This window comes from Osmerus eperlanus, chromosome 17 (assembly GCF_963692335.1).
Source record: "Osmerus eperlanus chromosome 17, fOsmEpe2.1, whole genome shotgun sequence".
NCBI lineage: Eukaryota > Metazoa > Chordata > Actinopteri > Osmeriformes > Osmeridae > Osmerus > Osmerus eperlanus.
Window position 1 is genome coordinate 9,355,582 of NC_085034.1, and position 16,431 is coordinate 9,372,012.

Genomic DNA, 16,431 nt, shown 5'->3' on the forward strand with positions numbered 1-16,431 from the left:
TAATCTGCTACAAACGTGGGTCATTCATGACGGTTACTTAATTTAGCCAGTTAGAGACTGAATCCATTAGACTTGCAGAATTTTGAGGTGAAAGCATTAGGTGGTAATAATCTGTGTGTGTCCATGTGTGTACAGTGGAGCGATCCAGAGTGTGTTTGTCCACGGCCGGAAGCGATTCCTCCGACTACATCAACGCTTCCTACGTCATGGTAAGACATGCTACGTCACAGCAGATCCTCCCGCGTTCTCCTAAGACCATAGGGAGTCAGGTGGCTGAGCGGTTGCCAGTTCGATTCCCGTCATGCCAACTGACGTTGTGTCCTTGGGCAAGGCACTTCACCCTACTTGCCTCGGGGGAATGTCCCTGTACTGTGTCCCTGTAATGTAAGTCGCTCTGGATAAGAGCGTCTGCTAAATGACTAAATGTAAAAATGTAATGTAAGACCTCCTATGCGATGGTTACGCAGACAAATATCAGACACTTCATTAGCGTTCATACTCAGCGAGGTGGCGTTTTAGCAAAGTCTGTCTCGCGCAAATAAGAAAGTAGAGGTGGCTACTTAGGATACAACAACCCTCTTAAACGACAATTCTTCTACAGTACTCTGTAGAAGAATTGTATTTCAACATGAACTGTGCTACATCCAGATTACCAACCTTGGTCAACTGCGGAATAAACCGTTGTATTTGTTGTGGTTGTGCTGAGGTCATACCACGGTCATGTTGTGGTTGCAGGGGCACCACCAGAGCAGGGAGTTCATTCTGACCCAGACTCCTCTGGTCAGCACTGTGTCCGACTTCTGGAGAATGGTCTGGGACCACAACGCGCGAGTCATCGTTGCCCTGCCCGACACACATACACAGGTGGAGTCCCTCTGACACACACCTACTACACATAAAACACACACACACACACATAGACTTGACACGGACAGACACATTCACAAGCAAACATCGTGTTTTTTTGTCAGTCGTGTCAGAGCCCTAGAGAGGAGCCGTGGGTGTACTGGCCCAGCAAAGACCAACCAATCAGCTGCAAGGGTTTCACTGTGTCGTTCTCTGGAGAAGAACACGTCTGCCTGGCCAATGAGGAGAGACTGGTTGTCCAGGACTTCATACTGGAGGCCACACAGGTAAACACACACACACACATACACACGCAAACAAACACACCCGCACACAAGGACCTCCATCCCTCCCTCCGTCCTTTCTTACTAGCTCTCCCCCCCCCCCCCCCCCCCCCCCCCAGGATGACTATGTGCTGGAGGTGAGGCAGTATGCCTCCCGCTGCTGGCCCAACCCAGACAGCCCCATCAGGAACTGCTTTCAGCTGGTCAACATCGTCAGAGAGCACGGCAGGGAGAGGGATGGCCCAGTGGTGGTACATGACCGGTGAGGACACGTGACCCAGCGTTTGGCTGTATAGTTGGCGTGAGGACGTTTCCGAACCAGCGTAAGGTCCGGAATTCTCCGCGTGATCCGGAACCCGTTTGACCTCCTTCTGGGTCGAGAAACGTCACCCATGCTCCGACACCGTGGTGGCTTTTCTTTAGTGTACGTTTTGGATAGGATATGAGTAGTAATCGTATTTACAGTAACGTTTAGTTATTCGTTTGGACCCTTTTCTTTCTTACTATAAACTATCATTATTTGAGGTAGGATATTGATGGACAGTTAGTGCTTCCTAGTGTACAGAAATATTCAACACATAGTCGGAAGGTGCACAATCGCAAATAGGGAGCTGTGTGCTGCTTGTCTATGGGTACGCGTGTGTGACCTGTGTGGGTCGTGTGTGCTCCGTGTGCCCATGCCATGCACTGCCAGGCTGGGGGGGACCACGGCGGGGCTGTTCTGCGCCCTCACCACCCTGTGTCACCAGCTGGAGCAGGAGGCCAGCGTGGACGTGTACCAGGTGGCCCGCATGACCAACCTCATGAGGCCCGGGGTCTTCAACGACCTGGTGGGTACTACACACAAGCACACACACACATGCACACGCATACAGGATACTGTATAAACTACCCGTACCACTGTATACCACATACAGGATAGTGTATAAACCACCCGTACCACCGTATACCATATACAGGATGCTGTATTAACACACATTTTTCTTTGTATCATTTGTGGGGGGGTTGATTTTTTTTTTACACACACCAATCTGCAGGAGCAGTACCAGTTCCTGTACCGGGCAGTGCTGAGTCTGGTGAGCAGTCAGGAGGACCAGAAGACACTGCAGTCTTCCGAGACTAACGGTTCGATTCCCCATGGCACGGTCATCACCGCCGAGAGTCTGGAGTCCCTCATGTAGCCTCTCTCTGTGACACACACACACACACATATATACTAGCACACACACACAGCACACACATACTGACAAACACATACGTACACGCACACACAGGCGTGCAATGAAGACGCACTCACAAACACGCACATGCACGGGAGCACACACTAAGTTACACTTACACACACACACCCACACACACACACACACACACCCACACACACACACACACACACTGGGAGGAAGCGTAACATCTTGCTGACAGGAGCCCAACAATCTTGGTCATATCCTCTTTGTGTTTATGTCATTGCTGGACCGTGGAAGTTTTCAGACATAGCGGTTTATTCTCTTCCACTCCTACTGCCTAACAGTACCAACCACAGGGTTTAGTAGCACTGTTGTGTGAACTCAACTTTCGATCTTTTATATACCTATGAAATCAGCTGCCATATTGGCTTTAGCTTGCCCTCAGCCTAGCTCTCCAACAGTCTGTGAATTTGACCTGTCTAGACTACAGTGTTGCAGCCTGCTCCATGAAGTCTTGTATGCTGTGCCTTTTTGTAATTCATGTTGGACTTTGATACAACTGTTGTATGACTAATGCCAAAATGTCTTGTGTGTGTGTGTGTGTCTGTCTCGCTTATTCCAGTGGTGTCTTTCATTTAACCAGTTCTACTCTGAAAATGTCCTGCTCGTGTAGTTGCCACAAAGGGAAAACATGATGTTACTTATTTGATTTCTGTCTTTTCTTTTTTTTCTCAGTCTTCAATGGTTTGGTTTTGAAGATGTTTTGACAAACGGGACGTTTGAATAATATTGTTTTATCTGGTAAATGTAAATATCCTATAACTCTAATCTACAGGCCAAAATTATTTATACCTTTAGATTTTATATTTTACTATAAGGGTGGTTTTTGTAGTCATTTACAAATGTATAACTGTTGATAATTTAGGAGGAACATTGATTATGTTTGGAATAATCCTAAAATGTTTGCTCTTTTTCTATCTCATGATAATAGACAAACTTTTTTTCTTGTGGCCATTGGCACCATGTATATAAAGATGGGTTCACACAAAAATAAAGAACTTGATTTACTATCAAACATCCTCATTTTCTTGTTTGAGTAAATACACTGCACAAATATTAAAAGGGAAGCCAAATACACAACATGCTAAACAATATTTATATTCATGCTTTTATTTATACTATAATACAATAGCATTGTGTGCAATCATTTTAGGAAGACCTGTACACATCAGAGAGCACAAAAAAAAGGAAAAAAAGAAATATATCCAATCAATGAATGCAACCTTGATAGGTGAACAAAGTTATTGGATTTTGTTGCTTTTATTTCAAATATGGATGTATTCAGTACGCATACCTTTCATACGAGATAATAAAGTGTATATAGTGCATACAACACGTCGCCCCCTGTAGTGCAGTGCACCCACCTCATGTTTACAGACCCAGTTCAATGATATGACTGAGCCTGGGTGAAAGCTTCCCAGTCCCAAACCGGTCTGTCGCTCCTTCCTCTTTAAAGGTCATGTTAAAGGTATCAGATTATACAATCGAGCGATTCTCCAATATGGCTGCTGCCTAATCCTGGTCTTGGTCATTGGTTTGGCCGAAGGGTATAGGACTGGATTTGGGACTGGGTAAAAGACATGTTTAGAGCTACCAGACCGACTGTGGGAAACTACCCCTCCCTCCCCCTACCACCCTCCCTCCCCCCCTACCACCCTCCCTCCCCCCCACCTCCCTCCCCACCCCTACACATGTACAGAGCAATAACACCTCAGAATCATTAGACATCTGAAGGTCCCCTCGGGCTGTGGCACCAGGTTCAAATAAGGTATCCTGTCGGACACACTTTGAGAAACACACCTGAAAACATCGAAACCACTCTTAAAACGTCTCGCGAATATCACTGTGGAAAAATAGACTTCTGTTTGGATCTCTCCTGCCCATCCTCGCGCTAAGCTACAGCACCACAGTTTATATATTCAAGCCTGGGTTATGAAATTACCTGAAAAATACACGTTTGTTAAAAAGACGGAAGAAAATAATACATTTTGCGCTTTGGAAGATTAAGGCAAGTTTGTCATAAAAAATATATATCATGTTTATATATTTATATATATCATGTTCAAGCACAGTTAGTAGATAAGAGGTGTTGTTTTTTTGTCTTACATGTGTTTTCTTTCTATTTGGTTTGAAAAGCAAGCATGTACTGTACAGTGTCACAGTAAAGAAACATCTGTCTACCTAAAGCAGGAGGCTTTCATTAATTTGTTTATGGTGTGTGTGTGTGTGTATGGTCCTCCCTCTCCTCTGTCTCTCCTCTCCCTAGATGGCCAGGGAACCCTGCAGGAGAGAGAAAAGAGGTTAGATATGTTACAGTCCACTAATCTAGGTCAGAGTGTGTGTGTGTATTTGTGCATCGCTGAATTTAGGTGCGTTTGTTAGTTAAGGGTATTACTGGAGCGAAAGCCATTTAGTTGGAGATGGAGTAGACCAACATAGTTCTTTTTGGTTTTGTGGAAGGCATGTGTCAGTAGAGTATTGTGTGTGTGTGTGTGCCCTCCATACCGAGTTGTTCCTCTTGCGTTTCCAGCAGTCTGGGTTCAGTCTCTTCTGCTCGTCGGCCAGGGTCTTGGCCTCCACGGTGTACACCCTCCTCTCCTCCCCCTTCATCTTCTTCCAGCGCTCCCCCAGGATCACGCTGATCGCTCTGCAGACCGGACAAACACACGTTCAGATATAACATCTGAGTAATCTGGAGCTGGAGTTTACACAGCTATAGACACACACATACACTCTCTCTCACACACACACCTGTTGTCCTTCCCAGGGTACATCTGAGTGTACTCAACCCTGAACTTCTTGGCAAACAGCATGAAGGCATTCATTGGCCGTTTGCACTTGATGGGCGTGGCATTGGCGGGCAGTATCTGGGCCTGCTGGCCCTTGGCTGGCCTGCGCTGGGGAGAGCTGGCGGAGGCGCGAGAGGCCCTGGAGCTCTGTCGGTCTGGGTCCGGGGAGACAGCGCCCCCGCTGGACTGGGAGGTACGGCGCTGTCTGGCCATGCTGCTCAGCATGTACACAGCGGACGAGTCCAGGGGAGTGAAGTCGTAACTAGGAAAGGGACATGGGCCCACAGTCACTCACATTGTGATGTTCAACCCAGGAACTGCATTGTTAGGAATTGTTTTGTTTGGGTCAATGGCAGAAATCCGTGACTTAGTTCATCCAAAAATACTGCCTCAATTACTCTAGTTAAATGTAAACATACTAAATTAACAACTTGTGATACGGAATAATACTACTAAAACTAAGTAACAGCATCACATTGGGACCAATTGCACTGTGTAAAATGACTCAATTGCACTGCAAATACTTGCAAATAGTATTTGACCCTAGTCTGGCAGGCTGTGAATTCCTAATGGCTCGGACTCAATCAAACTCCACTAGGAAGCTACATGTTAGAACAGTTGTCACAAAGGTTCACTGTTCATACTGTTTTTACCTCCTGAACGCATCAAACACCAGAGAGTCGTCTGTGTGGGCTGCATCTCTGTGTCCCGGAGGCAAACACAGGTCGCCCACCTGCACCTCGTAACACGGGATCCCATAGTGCACCACGGTCAGGCTCGGGTAGAACGAGGACCACCCTGTCGGACGACCGAACACACGAAGGTTACACCCCCTACATGTTTATACTCACTTGCGTAGTCTACCCCTCTTCCTCTCCCCCTCTCCCATCACACACACACTCTTGATACAGTATACCTCTCCCTCTACCCCTCTCCATTCCTCCTACACACACACACACTTTCTCCTAACCCCTAGTCCCTTACCCTTATTTTTCACGTAGAAGGGGTGGTCCAGTTGGCACTCTGCGGTCAGGAGACCATCCCGGGATGTGACAGGGTCAAAGGTCAGCCTGAGGACCACCTGACCGGAGGAGATGCTCTCTTCGTGACCCACCAGCCTGAGTCCCTCTGAGCCGTAGCCCTGGAACACACATCCCCCAGGGAGGCCGAGGCAGACAGGAGCATCGCATACATAAGAGGGATGGATTCTATCCCTATTTAACTGTATATATTCGGAATATCCGAATAGGATACTGTTTCAATATGACTTTGCCTTTGGGGGATAGGATCCTGTCTCCATATGACTGTTTCCTTGGGGGATAGGATTCTGTCTCTATATGACTGGATATTTGGGGGAAAGGATACTGTTTCTAAATGACCTTTGAGGGTATGGGATGAAGTCTCTATTTAGGACTGTACCTTCAAGGGGTGGGGTTCTGTCTCTCCTTCATTGTCTGAGTCATTGTCTGACTCCAGGTCATCAGCATCCTGCCACTCCATGTTGGGGCCTTTGTGGAAGCGCAGACGCGTGCCTGCAGACAAACAATCCATGTTAGCACATAAACAGGTTGTAAGGTGCATATTTTCTCCTCACTGACTCCTGTCAGTCTGAACAAGTGAGGCCTGTATCTGTATGTTGACTGGAAGGAGCTCCACAACATGACCTCTTGACCTCAGAAGGAGAGAAGTCTCTCATACAAAAACTCTGCGTATCAGTCCTCCCTTTTCTTATTTGTAAATTTAACTTTCAATTTGCAACGTGTGAAATCTCTGTACAAATGTCTGACAAGCCAGTGCCTCTCACAATATATATTTTGAATCAACATAGATTCCCAACATACTTATCAATGGGTGCTTGAGTTATCAGTCACATGTAACCTGTACACACATAACCAAACATCTCACTCCTCACTTGACAAAGAATGAGTAAAAGATCATGCAGCTAATCTACTCTATACAAATACAAATAGACAATCACTTGGTCAAAACCTTTTTCTTTGTAAGGATAAAATCCCAAGTGTTATCCTTCTCAAAATGATACTAAATTCACAACACTCACATGCTAAACATATCACTCATATTCAATTTCTTTACAATGAATAGACAAGTACAAATATAGTTTTGAAAGAACATTTCCTTACAAGGCACTCCATTTGGTCAGCATGTTTGTATACTTGAAAGACTACACCTGACAATATGGTAACTCAACTCAAGTTTCTCCTCACTGACTCCTGTCAGTCTGAACAAGTGAGGCCTGTGTCTGTATGTGGACTGGAAGGAGCTCCACAACATGACCTCTTGACCTCAGAAGGAGAGAAAACTCTCTCATACAAAAACTCTGTGTATCAGTGTGTGTCTTTTCTTTTTTACCTTTACCTTTGAGGAAGCCATGCCAGGCAGTGGGAGGCCAGGAGTGACACCAGTCCATGTCCTCGTCATCTGACAGAGAAGATCGCCCAGATATCGCCGACTCACACTCACTGCTCGCCTGCACAAGCAAAACAACAGGGCTTAGACCGTACACAGTTGAAGTCCGAGTCAAACTGGTACAGTCTAAAAAAGAAGGAAGCGGCCGTAGAAATCTCGAGGGACATTGTAGCATTCAAGACACAGTGTCAGACTGAAAGCTGAGTCGTCGGGTCGGGCTGCGACTTAACGGTGACAGAGTGCTGTCGTAGTTCCTACCCGGATGCGCCTGCGCTCCCTTGTGTTGCCTCTAGAGGGGGACGGAGTGCTGCTGGAGGTTAGGGGTGGACGGGCGTAGGAATGTAGATTATTACTGGTGCCAAAAATATGGACTGGAGAAGACCTAGGAATGGGAAATCATGTCGAGTTTTGAAACTAGACTTAGTAGCAGCATAATGTAAATATTTAAACTCCAATTTTGCCTGTGAATGTGTAGATGTCTGTGTGTGTGTTCTGAAGCCAACCTGCTGTAGGTGGACCCCTGTAGCAGAGGGCTCTGGGGGCCAGTGGCTATGTGCGCCAGCTGTGTGAGCCAGTGTGTATCCGGGGGAGCTGTGTGGGTGTGGGCGTCACGCTCCTGGTGGGACACACACACTCCCACCTGAAACACAGTGGGTGAGGACTGGTCCTCCACTACTTCCTGCAGCTCAGGGAGATCATCTGAAGTCATGGAAAAGGAAAAGAATGGAACACGTATCTCACATGAAAATTTTTTTTTAACGAATAATTATTATTAATATAACAATATTTATTATTAGTTATCATATTATTCAAGCATTATCTTCTATATAACAGCAAAGTTGTCGCTTTGCCAACACAGGAGATCCATATAATATGGATAATTCTATTATTCTATATTTCTATATTTGTGTGTTGGTGTTTACCATATTCCATGTGGCTGTCACTGGTGGGGTCTCCTGGTGATGAGGGCAGGTTACAGTGGAGCAGCTCCAGATCCTGGACCCTGCTTGTGTCCTGCCCTGTGTGGTCCCTCTCTGGAGCCGACTCTGACAGGCCCGGCTTGGGGCTCCCATAGCCCAGCGCGGGATTAAGTTCCCATACCATGTTCTACACTTTGGGACGTCCTACTGCATAACACACACCAAAGGAGTTTTTTTTTTTTTTTTACACAGAATGATAGGGTGTGGGCCAGTCTGCTATCCCTATATTACGTCATTTTGAGGAAATGACATTCATTCAGCTGTTGGACATTTGTATCGATTGGGATGATTTGACATCGTAAGACTAAATGTGTGCGAATTCAGATTGAAAAGAACAGACTGTCTCTCCCGTCAGTTTTGCAACAACGTCATGTGATTCCTTCCACGCAGGCCTTGTTTATAAACTTTAAGAACATCGCGCATGCGCAGCAGAGCTCATTCATTCAATACTGAGAAAATGCGATAACTCATTTAAATACGTTTAAAAGAGGATAAATATAAATGAAATCGCATTGACAATTTACGTATCCGAATGCACACTATGATAATACAGATTTTTATTCTAGGAATTCACACGATCCTTAGGCTCCTTAGCATAATGAAAACGTAAGGCTTGTTGTTGTCACAAAGCAGAAGTGTTGAGCTTGCAGGAAAAACACGGTTTAGAATCGTCCTGAGCGTTATCGACAACTATCGAAAAATCTTTTTAGATTCTACAGTAAGATCTACAATGAATTTGTAGAATGTCACGACCCAAAAATGTGAAAATACCATCGATTGAAAGTCTGTTAATGCTTGCCTCTTGCGCAAGCTGTCAGAACAAAACAAACAAACAATGAAAATACTGAGATATCTGACACTCGAACAAACCCAGGCAATGTCATCCTCTCGTTTCCCCTTAGGAGTTATGTTATAGAAGACTAGCAATACTTTTTTCTCATTTGAAATCGTTTCAGAAACTATAGTACATTAACATTTCTATGAACTTTCTTTTGCAACTCACCAAAACAGTCGCCATCAACGAGAACGAAAGAGTGAATAAAAAACCTCCTCTACGCAGAGGCATTGGTGGGTTCCAACGTCAGTTTTTGGTTTCTATCTTCGCTATTGGCTAGCACTAATAGCCTTAATATAACTGTCATATTTGGCCACAATGTTATTTCATGTTCGGTCATAGAAAATACAATAAAGATATACATTATTGCACTGCATTTGTCAATATAATTAAAGATTCTTACAGCACATACAAGTCAAATGTTTACTAGAACCCATATTGCTTTAGTGAATAATCTAAATTCGGAAGCTATTTATTTGTATAAAAAAACTAACTTTATTGCAATGGCAATTCAAATAACAGTTATACATAAAATACTCTGGCAAGTAAGAGTTTGTAACAACGTTACAAGAAAAGGGCCAACACTGTTAAAAGCAAGATCCAGAGGGTGTACTATTAAATTAAGTATCAATGAACACAAGAACAGATTGTTGATCACACACACTAAACAGTTAAGGTTTACAATTACAATAATACCAATAAATGAAGAAATACAGATACCTGTCGTTGGCATAGGTATATATGTGCAGAGGTAGGCTATAAATCCATTCAGTCGACTGACAAAACTTGTTCAAAAGTAAGTGACTTGCATTGGAGCTTGAATTTTTGAATGTTTTAACAGGTAAATGAAAGTTATGAAATATGTTGTTCAAAAGGCAAGTACGGTACTAAGCTTCAAAAAGATAGCTGAGCATTTACTTAAAAATAACAAATAAATAGTTTAACTTACATACAAACAAACAGTACCAAACTGTATGAAACAAAAAGAGTAGCAGCATTATGCAAAAATTGAACCTCCGATTTGGCCTATTTTCCTATCAAGATTCCCTTATGCGTTTTGCCTGTTTTTGGAAGTATTGAGGGATTGAGTGCAGAAAATTCTGCAATTCTCAGCACAAAAGTTTCCCCAATTCCCTTTATAAACAGGCTATGACAATGAAACATGCCATGAAGAAAAAGAACACTGTGAGTTACTAACATGGATAATAAACCCATAAACATCCTCTGGCAACTTCTCACCCTATTATACAAACAGGTCAACAAAGCCTTGGTGGTATTCATTCAGAAAAACATCACGATACCTAAATTTAGCCTACCCTCGATTTATTTTATTTTTTTGGCTACTGAGCACCTTATGGTGTGTGAATGTCCAATTTAACTTAAAAGGCTAAATACCATACGTCAAACAAAAAATTAATAAAAAAATAATAAAACAGTTGGCTACTACTGTTCTTTAGGAACAACATCTTAGACTGAAACCCAGGACTACTGGTACAAACTTCAAGTACAATACATTATGCATTGTTCAATTTCATCAAATAATGTACATTGGCAACCACAAATAATGGACACACTTTTATATTAGAATTGACAGAATTCACCTCGTGTGAGGCCAAACAGTAGCCTTCTTTTTTTTTTGCGAGAGGCTTTGACGTTTTACGCAACCTCAGGTTAAATTGTACAGTCAAAAAACAAAGGTCTTAACAGCTTAAGAGATATGTGAGCCAGGGTCCGGGGAGCGCGCGCAAAATATGAAGTCTTTGCTCATATTTTACGACTTAATATGCTTAGAAACAACAACAGGCTACAAAAATACCCCAAATGTTGTTGTGTCCTCCCCCCCCTCTTCTTTTTTTCCTCTCCAGATGGAACATTAAACACTAGCAGGAGATCACTGAAGATGACACCATAGAACTGTAACCAGATGCAATTGGTCTATCTGACAAACTTCAAAAGTGCGTTTTTTTTTACGTACCATTGGGATAATACTGTGTATGAATGTATTAAAGGCCAGGAATGTAACTTGAGATCACAGATAAACAACAGTATGCCCTTATGTCATACAAAACACTACAACTCATACACAAGATCCCACCCACACCCAAATCCATTTACAACACTTTGATTGTTTCGAACGTTAACCTAGAAGATACTTAGATGTGCATGGAGGGGCAAGCGGACAGCTAATGTAAAGAGCCCTGTGCCAGGGATTTGTTGGGCAAGAGCCCCCCACTCTCCCCTCTCCGGAAGTCTCTCACGCGTCGTTCTGCTCTTGAAGTTCGGTGTTGTTTCCGAACAGGATGGCTAGCTGCTCCTCGTAGTTTGCGATGTTCCTCTTCATGATGTCCATGCAGGGACCCAGGAGCCTCTCAAAGGCCTGCACGTCCAGCACTGCAACACAACACCAATACACGATTAGCAAACCCAGTTACAAGTCAGCCATGACGGGAAGGACATATAGGTAGTTACTGGTCAGCCATGATGAGAAGGACAGTCATATACGTAGGTAGTTACTGGTCAGCCATGATGAGAAGGACAGTCATATAGGTAGTTACTGGTCAGCCATGATGAGAAGGACAGTCATATACGTAGGTAGTTACTGGTCAGCCATGATGAGAAGGACAGTCATATAGGTAGTTACTGGTCAGCCATGATGAGAAGGACAGTCATATACGTAGGTAGTTACTGGTCAGCCATGATGAGAAGGACAGTCATATTGGTAGTTACTGGTCAGCCATGATGAGAAGGACAGTCATATAGGTAGTTACTATTTGAAAATACTGGTACGGACACTATAACAGGAAGTCATTTGACGGCAATAAAGTGAAACTCAGGATCAAAGCAAGTCAGGTGTGAGAATAAGGTATTGATAATGACACGGATTATAGAGGTCACACCCGTAGCCCTGCATACACTCTATCTCAGCAATGGTACTTGGTGCCAATCAAACTACAATCCCCAGGCCAAATCCCAGTGGCTCGTTGTTGAACTGCTTCGGCGATTGTAGTTCTTGTCGAACTAGCTCTGGAGTTCAAAAATGGTGGAAAGGAACTTTCAGTGCTCGGCGTGGCTGGTGTACCTATACACTTGACGCTCCCCAAGGCGTAGGCGGAAGCAGCCCGGGGCTTGTTGGTGACCAGAGACAGCTCCCCGAAATACTGCCCCCTGCTGCACATGGCGATATCCACCTCCTCCTTCCTGGTCTGTGCCGCCATGGAGCGGGAACGACAAACAACAAGAAACACAGACGATCTATTGCCTTCTCCGTAAAAAGCAAAGAGGTTGCGAACGTGGCGTTATGACGACAGTGTAACATGTGACGATACGCATTGTGATGGATGCACAGGGGGGAAGGACCTCCAGGCTGGCAGCCTTACCGTGCTTCTCCTCATGGTGATCCTGACCTGGCCAGACTCCACGATGTAGAAACAGTCCGCCATGTCCCCCTACACGGGGAACCACCACAGGCATGTCGTTGGCTACGAGTACGGGTCGCAGAAATGCGTGTGTCTAGATCCCACGCACGTGCGTGATACAGATAGGTCTGTACGCGTGATGGGTTGGCGAGACGTACCTGACAGATGATCTGTTCCCCGTCATTGTAGGCTCTGGTGGACAACACATCGACCACTCTCATTCTCTCAGAGGGCTGCAAAGGGGGGAGAGGAGGGATATCATCGTCTTATAGCGGTGGGAGTTTCCAAGTGTGGCTTTCGGAATGTTGCTAAGATTGTGTTCATGTGCAACAAGGGTTGGCCGATTTTTGCCCATGGGTGGTCATTTCCCCGCCCGTTACATTTATTCATACATTGACCCATCCATCCATCCATCAACAGCTCCAACTCTCTTCTGTTTATTCAGTCGATCATTCACTGGGTACGTTCCCCACCCATCCATCCAATGTACTTATGGACAGCTCATGACGACATCACTGCTCTCCAGCAGGGGCTGTTGGCCGGACTCCTACCTCAGGGGAGGTGAGCAGAGGCAGGGGCTGTTAGCCGGACTCCTACCTCGAGGGAGGTGAGCAGAGGCAGAGACTCGATGAAGGTCTCGTACATCCTCCTCTTCTTGGCGTTGTTCTTCACGATGATCCTCCGGAACGTCAGCCTGTCCTGGAACACAGAATCACCCGCTCAAACCCTTCCCAGTGGACAAACACGGCTGGAGCAACGTGGCCCCGGGGGTGGAAACATGGGGTCTCCGTCCTTTCTCTTCGGTGTAGAGATGTGAGGGGGGGGGGGGGCTGTATGGCGGAGCCAGGTAACGTGCTTCAGTGTTGCTTACAAAACTCCTGATTCCTCCTCCACCCATGGTGGTCATCTTGGGGTCGGGTGGAATGTGTGTGTGTGTGTGTGTGTGTGTGTGTGTGTGTGTGTGTGTGTGTGTGTGTGTGTGTGTGTGTGTGTGTGTGTGTGTGTGTGTGTGTGTGTGTGTGTGTGTGTGTGTGTGTGTGGGTTATGTCACATCACCAACACTGGCAGACCTTTCACTACAGCTAGTACAGTGACCTTCTGTACAGTTAGTACCAAAAACAACAAGTCATGCCCAAGCCGCCAGGTGAAACTGGGAACGGTCGAACTTACCAGACACCAGAGGGCCCCAGCGGACGTAGCGATGATGGTGGCAGCCCTGGGGGTGTTGTACATCAGAGCCAGCTCCCCAAAGCTGCCACGGTTGTTGTAGCAACCCACCACGCGCTGCAACCCGTCGGTGCTCACCAGGATGTCGAAGTTCCCTCTGAGGAAGAAGACGTTTCATAAAGACACAGGAAGAAACAAGCTCCAGGTCTGCCGTTCTGTCGACGGCAACTCGACCCTACCCACCACGGACACCCGACTCGGGCGACGACGCCTTTTGGAAAGCTGCCGAAACACGGGCCTTACCTTTCGATGACGTAGAAGTTATCCCCGTCCTCATCTTGGTCGATGATGTGTTCGCCGGATTCCACCGGCTTCTCAAACATGGCGTCCAGGACCTGGGCCATCTGCTCCTGTTTAAGCGGCGACAGACAGAAACGCGGACACGTTAGCGCACACGGGGGTGAGAACGCTCGTGTAGGCAGGGATTGGGTCGCCTCAGTGTGGGTATGCCGTAGTATCCACCATCTTGAGCCTTCTGGTGATTGAGCGGGTGCATATATACGTGTTGTCATTTTACCGGGTCTAAGTTCTTGAACAGGAGGATGTCTTTGCAGGCCTCCTGTAGCCTGTGTCTCTGCTCGTCGGTTTTGGGGTGGGTTATCTGAGAAAGGGAGAGAGACGTCGACTGAACATGGCGGGATTGCAATTGCAGGGGGTCATTATCTAGCGTTGGGGCTCTACGTCCAAAGTAACGACGAGAAATCTTACTCTGGGCTCCTTATCTTCCTCTTCCTCGTCGGGATTGAACGCCTCCGCACACACTGTGAAAACACATGCGCGTTCCATGTCATTCCATGTCCCTGAGAATACGTCTGTATTTAAGGCAGTTCCCTAGATGGTTACCAAACACCCAACCCTGAGAGGGATGCTCAAATAAATAAATGAACTGTTCAAATTCTATTCACCTCTTGCGATTCGTTCTTGCACGAGGAGCGTGATCTCACAACAATCTAATGCTTTCATGAGTTGGAAAACCTGTGGTAGGCAGTTTGGTCCTGCTATTATTATCGGTAATTCTGATGACAGCGGCAGAAGCTGTCCTTGTTGGATCGATTGTCCCAGCCAGAGACATAGAATATCTCTTCTGTCTGCCAACACACACTTGTTCTGGGGGACATTCAACCTATTCAGAGGGTTGTTCAAAACCGAACTACAATAAAAAAAAATACAGACATTGAGTCCTTACCTGAGGATCTTCTCATGAATCTGTTGATCACAGGTGCTGTACACAGGGCAAAGGAAACACGACAAAGTTCCTGAATGGCAGGTTAGACTAATTATATTACTTTACTGGCTTGACAGACAATAACTTCTTATAGAATGAGTCGTTCAGAGTATGTGTTGGGAACACAATAAGTAACGTTACGCTTTAAGAGCCTGCCTCATGCCCTGATGAAGCCAAGTGCATTTGGGGGCATGAGGGGACCAAGTTACTAGCAGTCTAGCAAGATACACTTTCTAGTTACTTGCAAGATACACAGATTGTGCAGAGTAGTAGTATTATGTTGCACATTACACTTCACATGACCTGGCATCTGACAGTGATGGAGACCAGATTCCCTCAAATCTAGCTAGCTAGCTATCTTTCTTTGTGTGGTCAGTGCGGGTTGGCCCGCTTAGCAGACACCAACATCATTAGCTGATAGTTGCTAACGTGTATTATGACTAGCCACAGTATCCAGCAGGTTGTGCTTATCGACATTGGTTTCATACCCACGAATTCTTCATCGTCTTCGTCGTCTTCATCATTTTCAGAGTCAATCTGCATCGCCTCCTCTGCAAAGTTGACCGCCCTCCCGCCTCCAGGGCGAGAAGTAGCGTTAGCCGAATTTCTAGCATTGTCAAAGGCGGCTCCTCTCGTCCGATTTTCTTTGAGTTGACTGAAATACTGCAAGGCAAAGTCCAGAAGGTCTCCGGGTTCTGGTTGATTCCTTAGCACTTCAACCGTAAAGCTTTGCAACAGCTCCGTTAGTCCGTCTGGAATTTCAATACTCATCTCTGAATTCAGTCTTTTGAGGCGCCCAGAGGAGCAACACAGTAAATAGGAAAAAAGGTTCCAGCTACCGTTAGCTTGTTGCTAACAAGGATTGACAGTCCACTTCCAAGGATGCTTCAAGGAGAACTAGGAGTAAAAATGGAATCCAAGACCATGGCGAGTTGCTACAACAAATCTGGCTAACGTTATCTCCATTCTCGATCTCGGTTCAAGTGTGTCTCACAAACCGCCTTTTGATGTCAACTGCATGAAAATGGCTGTAAAAATGTAGCATCACTTTTGCTGCTGGCTACAGGAAACCCACGCATGTGACCCGCGTAACTATGGCAACCACCCTCCTCGAGCCGATGGCAAATGACGAAGCGCGGTTGCACAGTCATAGAAATA

General features: G+C 45.6%; 3 protein-coding genes across 4 annotated transcripts in view; 1 reads left to right on the forward strand and 2 right to left on the reverse strand.

The window, feature by feature from the left end:
• Positions 1-3,383, forward strand: part of ptprz1b (protein tyrosine phosphatase receptor type Z1b) — a 37,044-nt gene extending 33,661 nt beyond the window's left edge. The window contains exons 28-33 of the mRNA XM_062483666.1: positions 136-209; positions 736-864; positions 972-1,133; positions 1,250-1,392; positions 1,825-1,960; positions 2,168-3,383. Of these exons, the coding sequence (XP_062339650.1) occupies positions 136-209; positions 736-864; positions 972-1,133; positions 1,250-1,392; positions 1,825-1,960; positions 2,168-2,311 (788 nt within the window). The 3' untranslated portion in view covers positions 2,312-3,383. The remainder of the gene's footprint in view (positions 1-135; positions 210-735; positions 865-971; positions 1,134-1,249; positions 1,393-1,824; positions 1,961-2,167) is intronic.
• A 659-nt stretch (positions 3,384-4,042) lies between these two features.
• LOC134037471 (HMG box-containing protein 1-like) lies at positions 4,043-9,657 on the reverse strand. 2 transcript variants are annotated; one of them, XM_062482755.1, is made up of 11 exons: positions 9,574-9,657; positions 8,514-8,717; positions 8,094-8,289; positions 7,849-7,972; positions 7,534-7,651; positions 6,583-6,695; positions 6,148-6,304; positions 5,817-5,961; positions 5,126-5,425; positions 4,880-5,021; positions 4,043-4,654 (listed from the first exon to the last, which is right to left on the reverse strand). In XM_062482755.1, exons 2-11 carry the CDS (start codon positions 8,692-8,694, stop codon positions 4,637-4,639), a joined length of 1,494 nt encoding a protein of 497 aa, XP_062338739.1. In that variant the 5' UTR covers positions 8,695-8,717; positions 9,574-9,657; the 3' UTR covers positions 4,043-4,636. The 2 variants fall into 2 exon arrangements, with proteins under 2 accessions (XP_062338739.1, XP_062338740.1); XM_062482756.1 differs by lacking the exon at positions 9,574-9,657 and having other exon boundaries at positions 7,540-7,651; positions 8,514-8,947.
• Positions 9,658-10,293: 636 nt separating this feature from the next.
• On the reverse strand, positions 10,294-16,371 carry LOC134037994 (cAMP-dependent protein kinase type II-beta regulatory subunit-like). Its single transcript, XM_062483576.1, has 11 exons — positions 15,762-16,371; positions 15,235-15,270; positions 14,757-14,809; positions 14,566-14,649; positions 14,292-14,398; positions 13,992-14,145; positions 13,419-13,520; positions 12,980-13,054; positions 12,783-12,851; positions 12,485-12,608; positions 10,294-11,796 (listed from the first exon to the last, which is right to left on the reverse strand). Exons 1-11 carry the CDS (start codon positions 16,042-16,044, stop codon positions 11,660-11,662), a joined length of 1,224 nt encoding a protein of 407 aa, XP_062339560.1. The 5' UTR covers positions 16,045-16,371; the 3' UTR covers positions 10,294-11,659.
• Between the last annotated feature and the right edge of the window lie 60 nt (positions 16,372-16,431).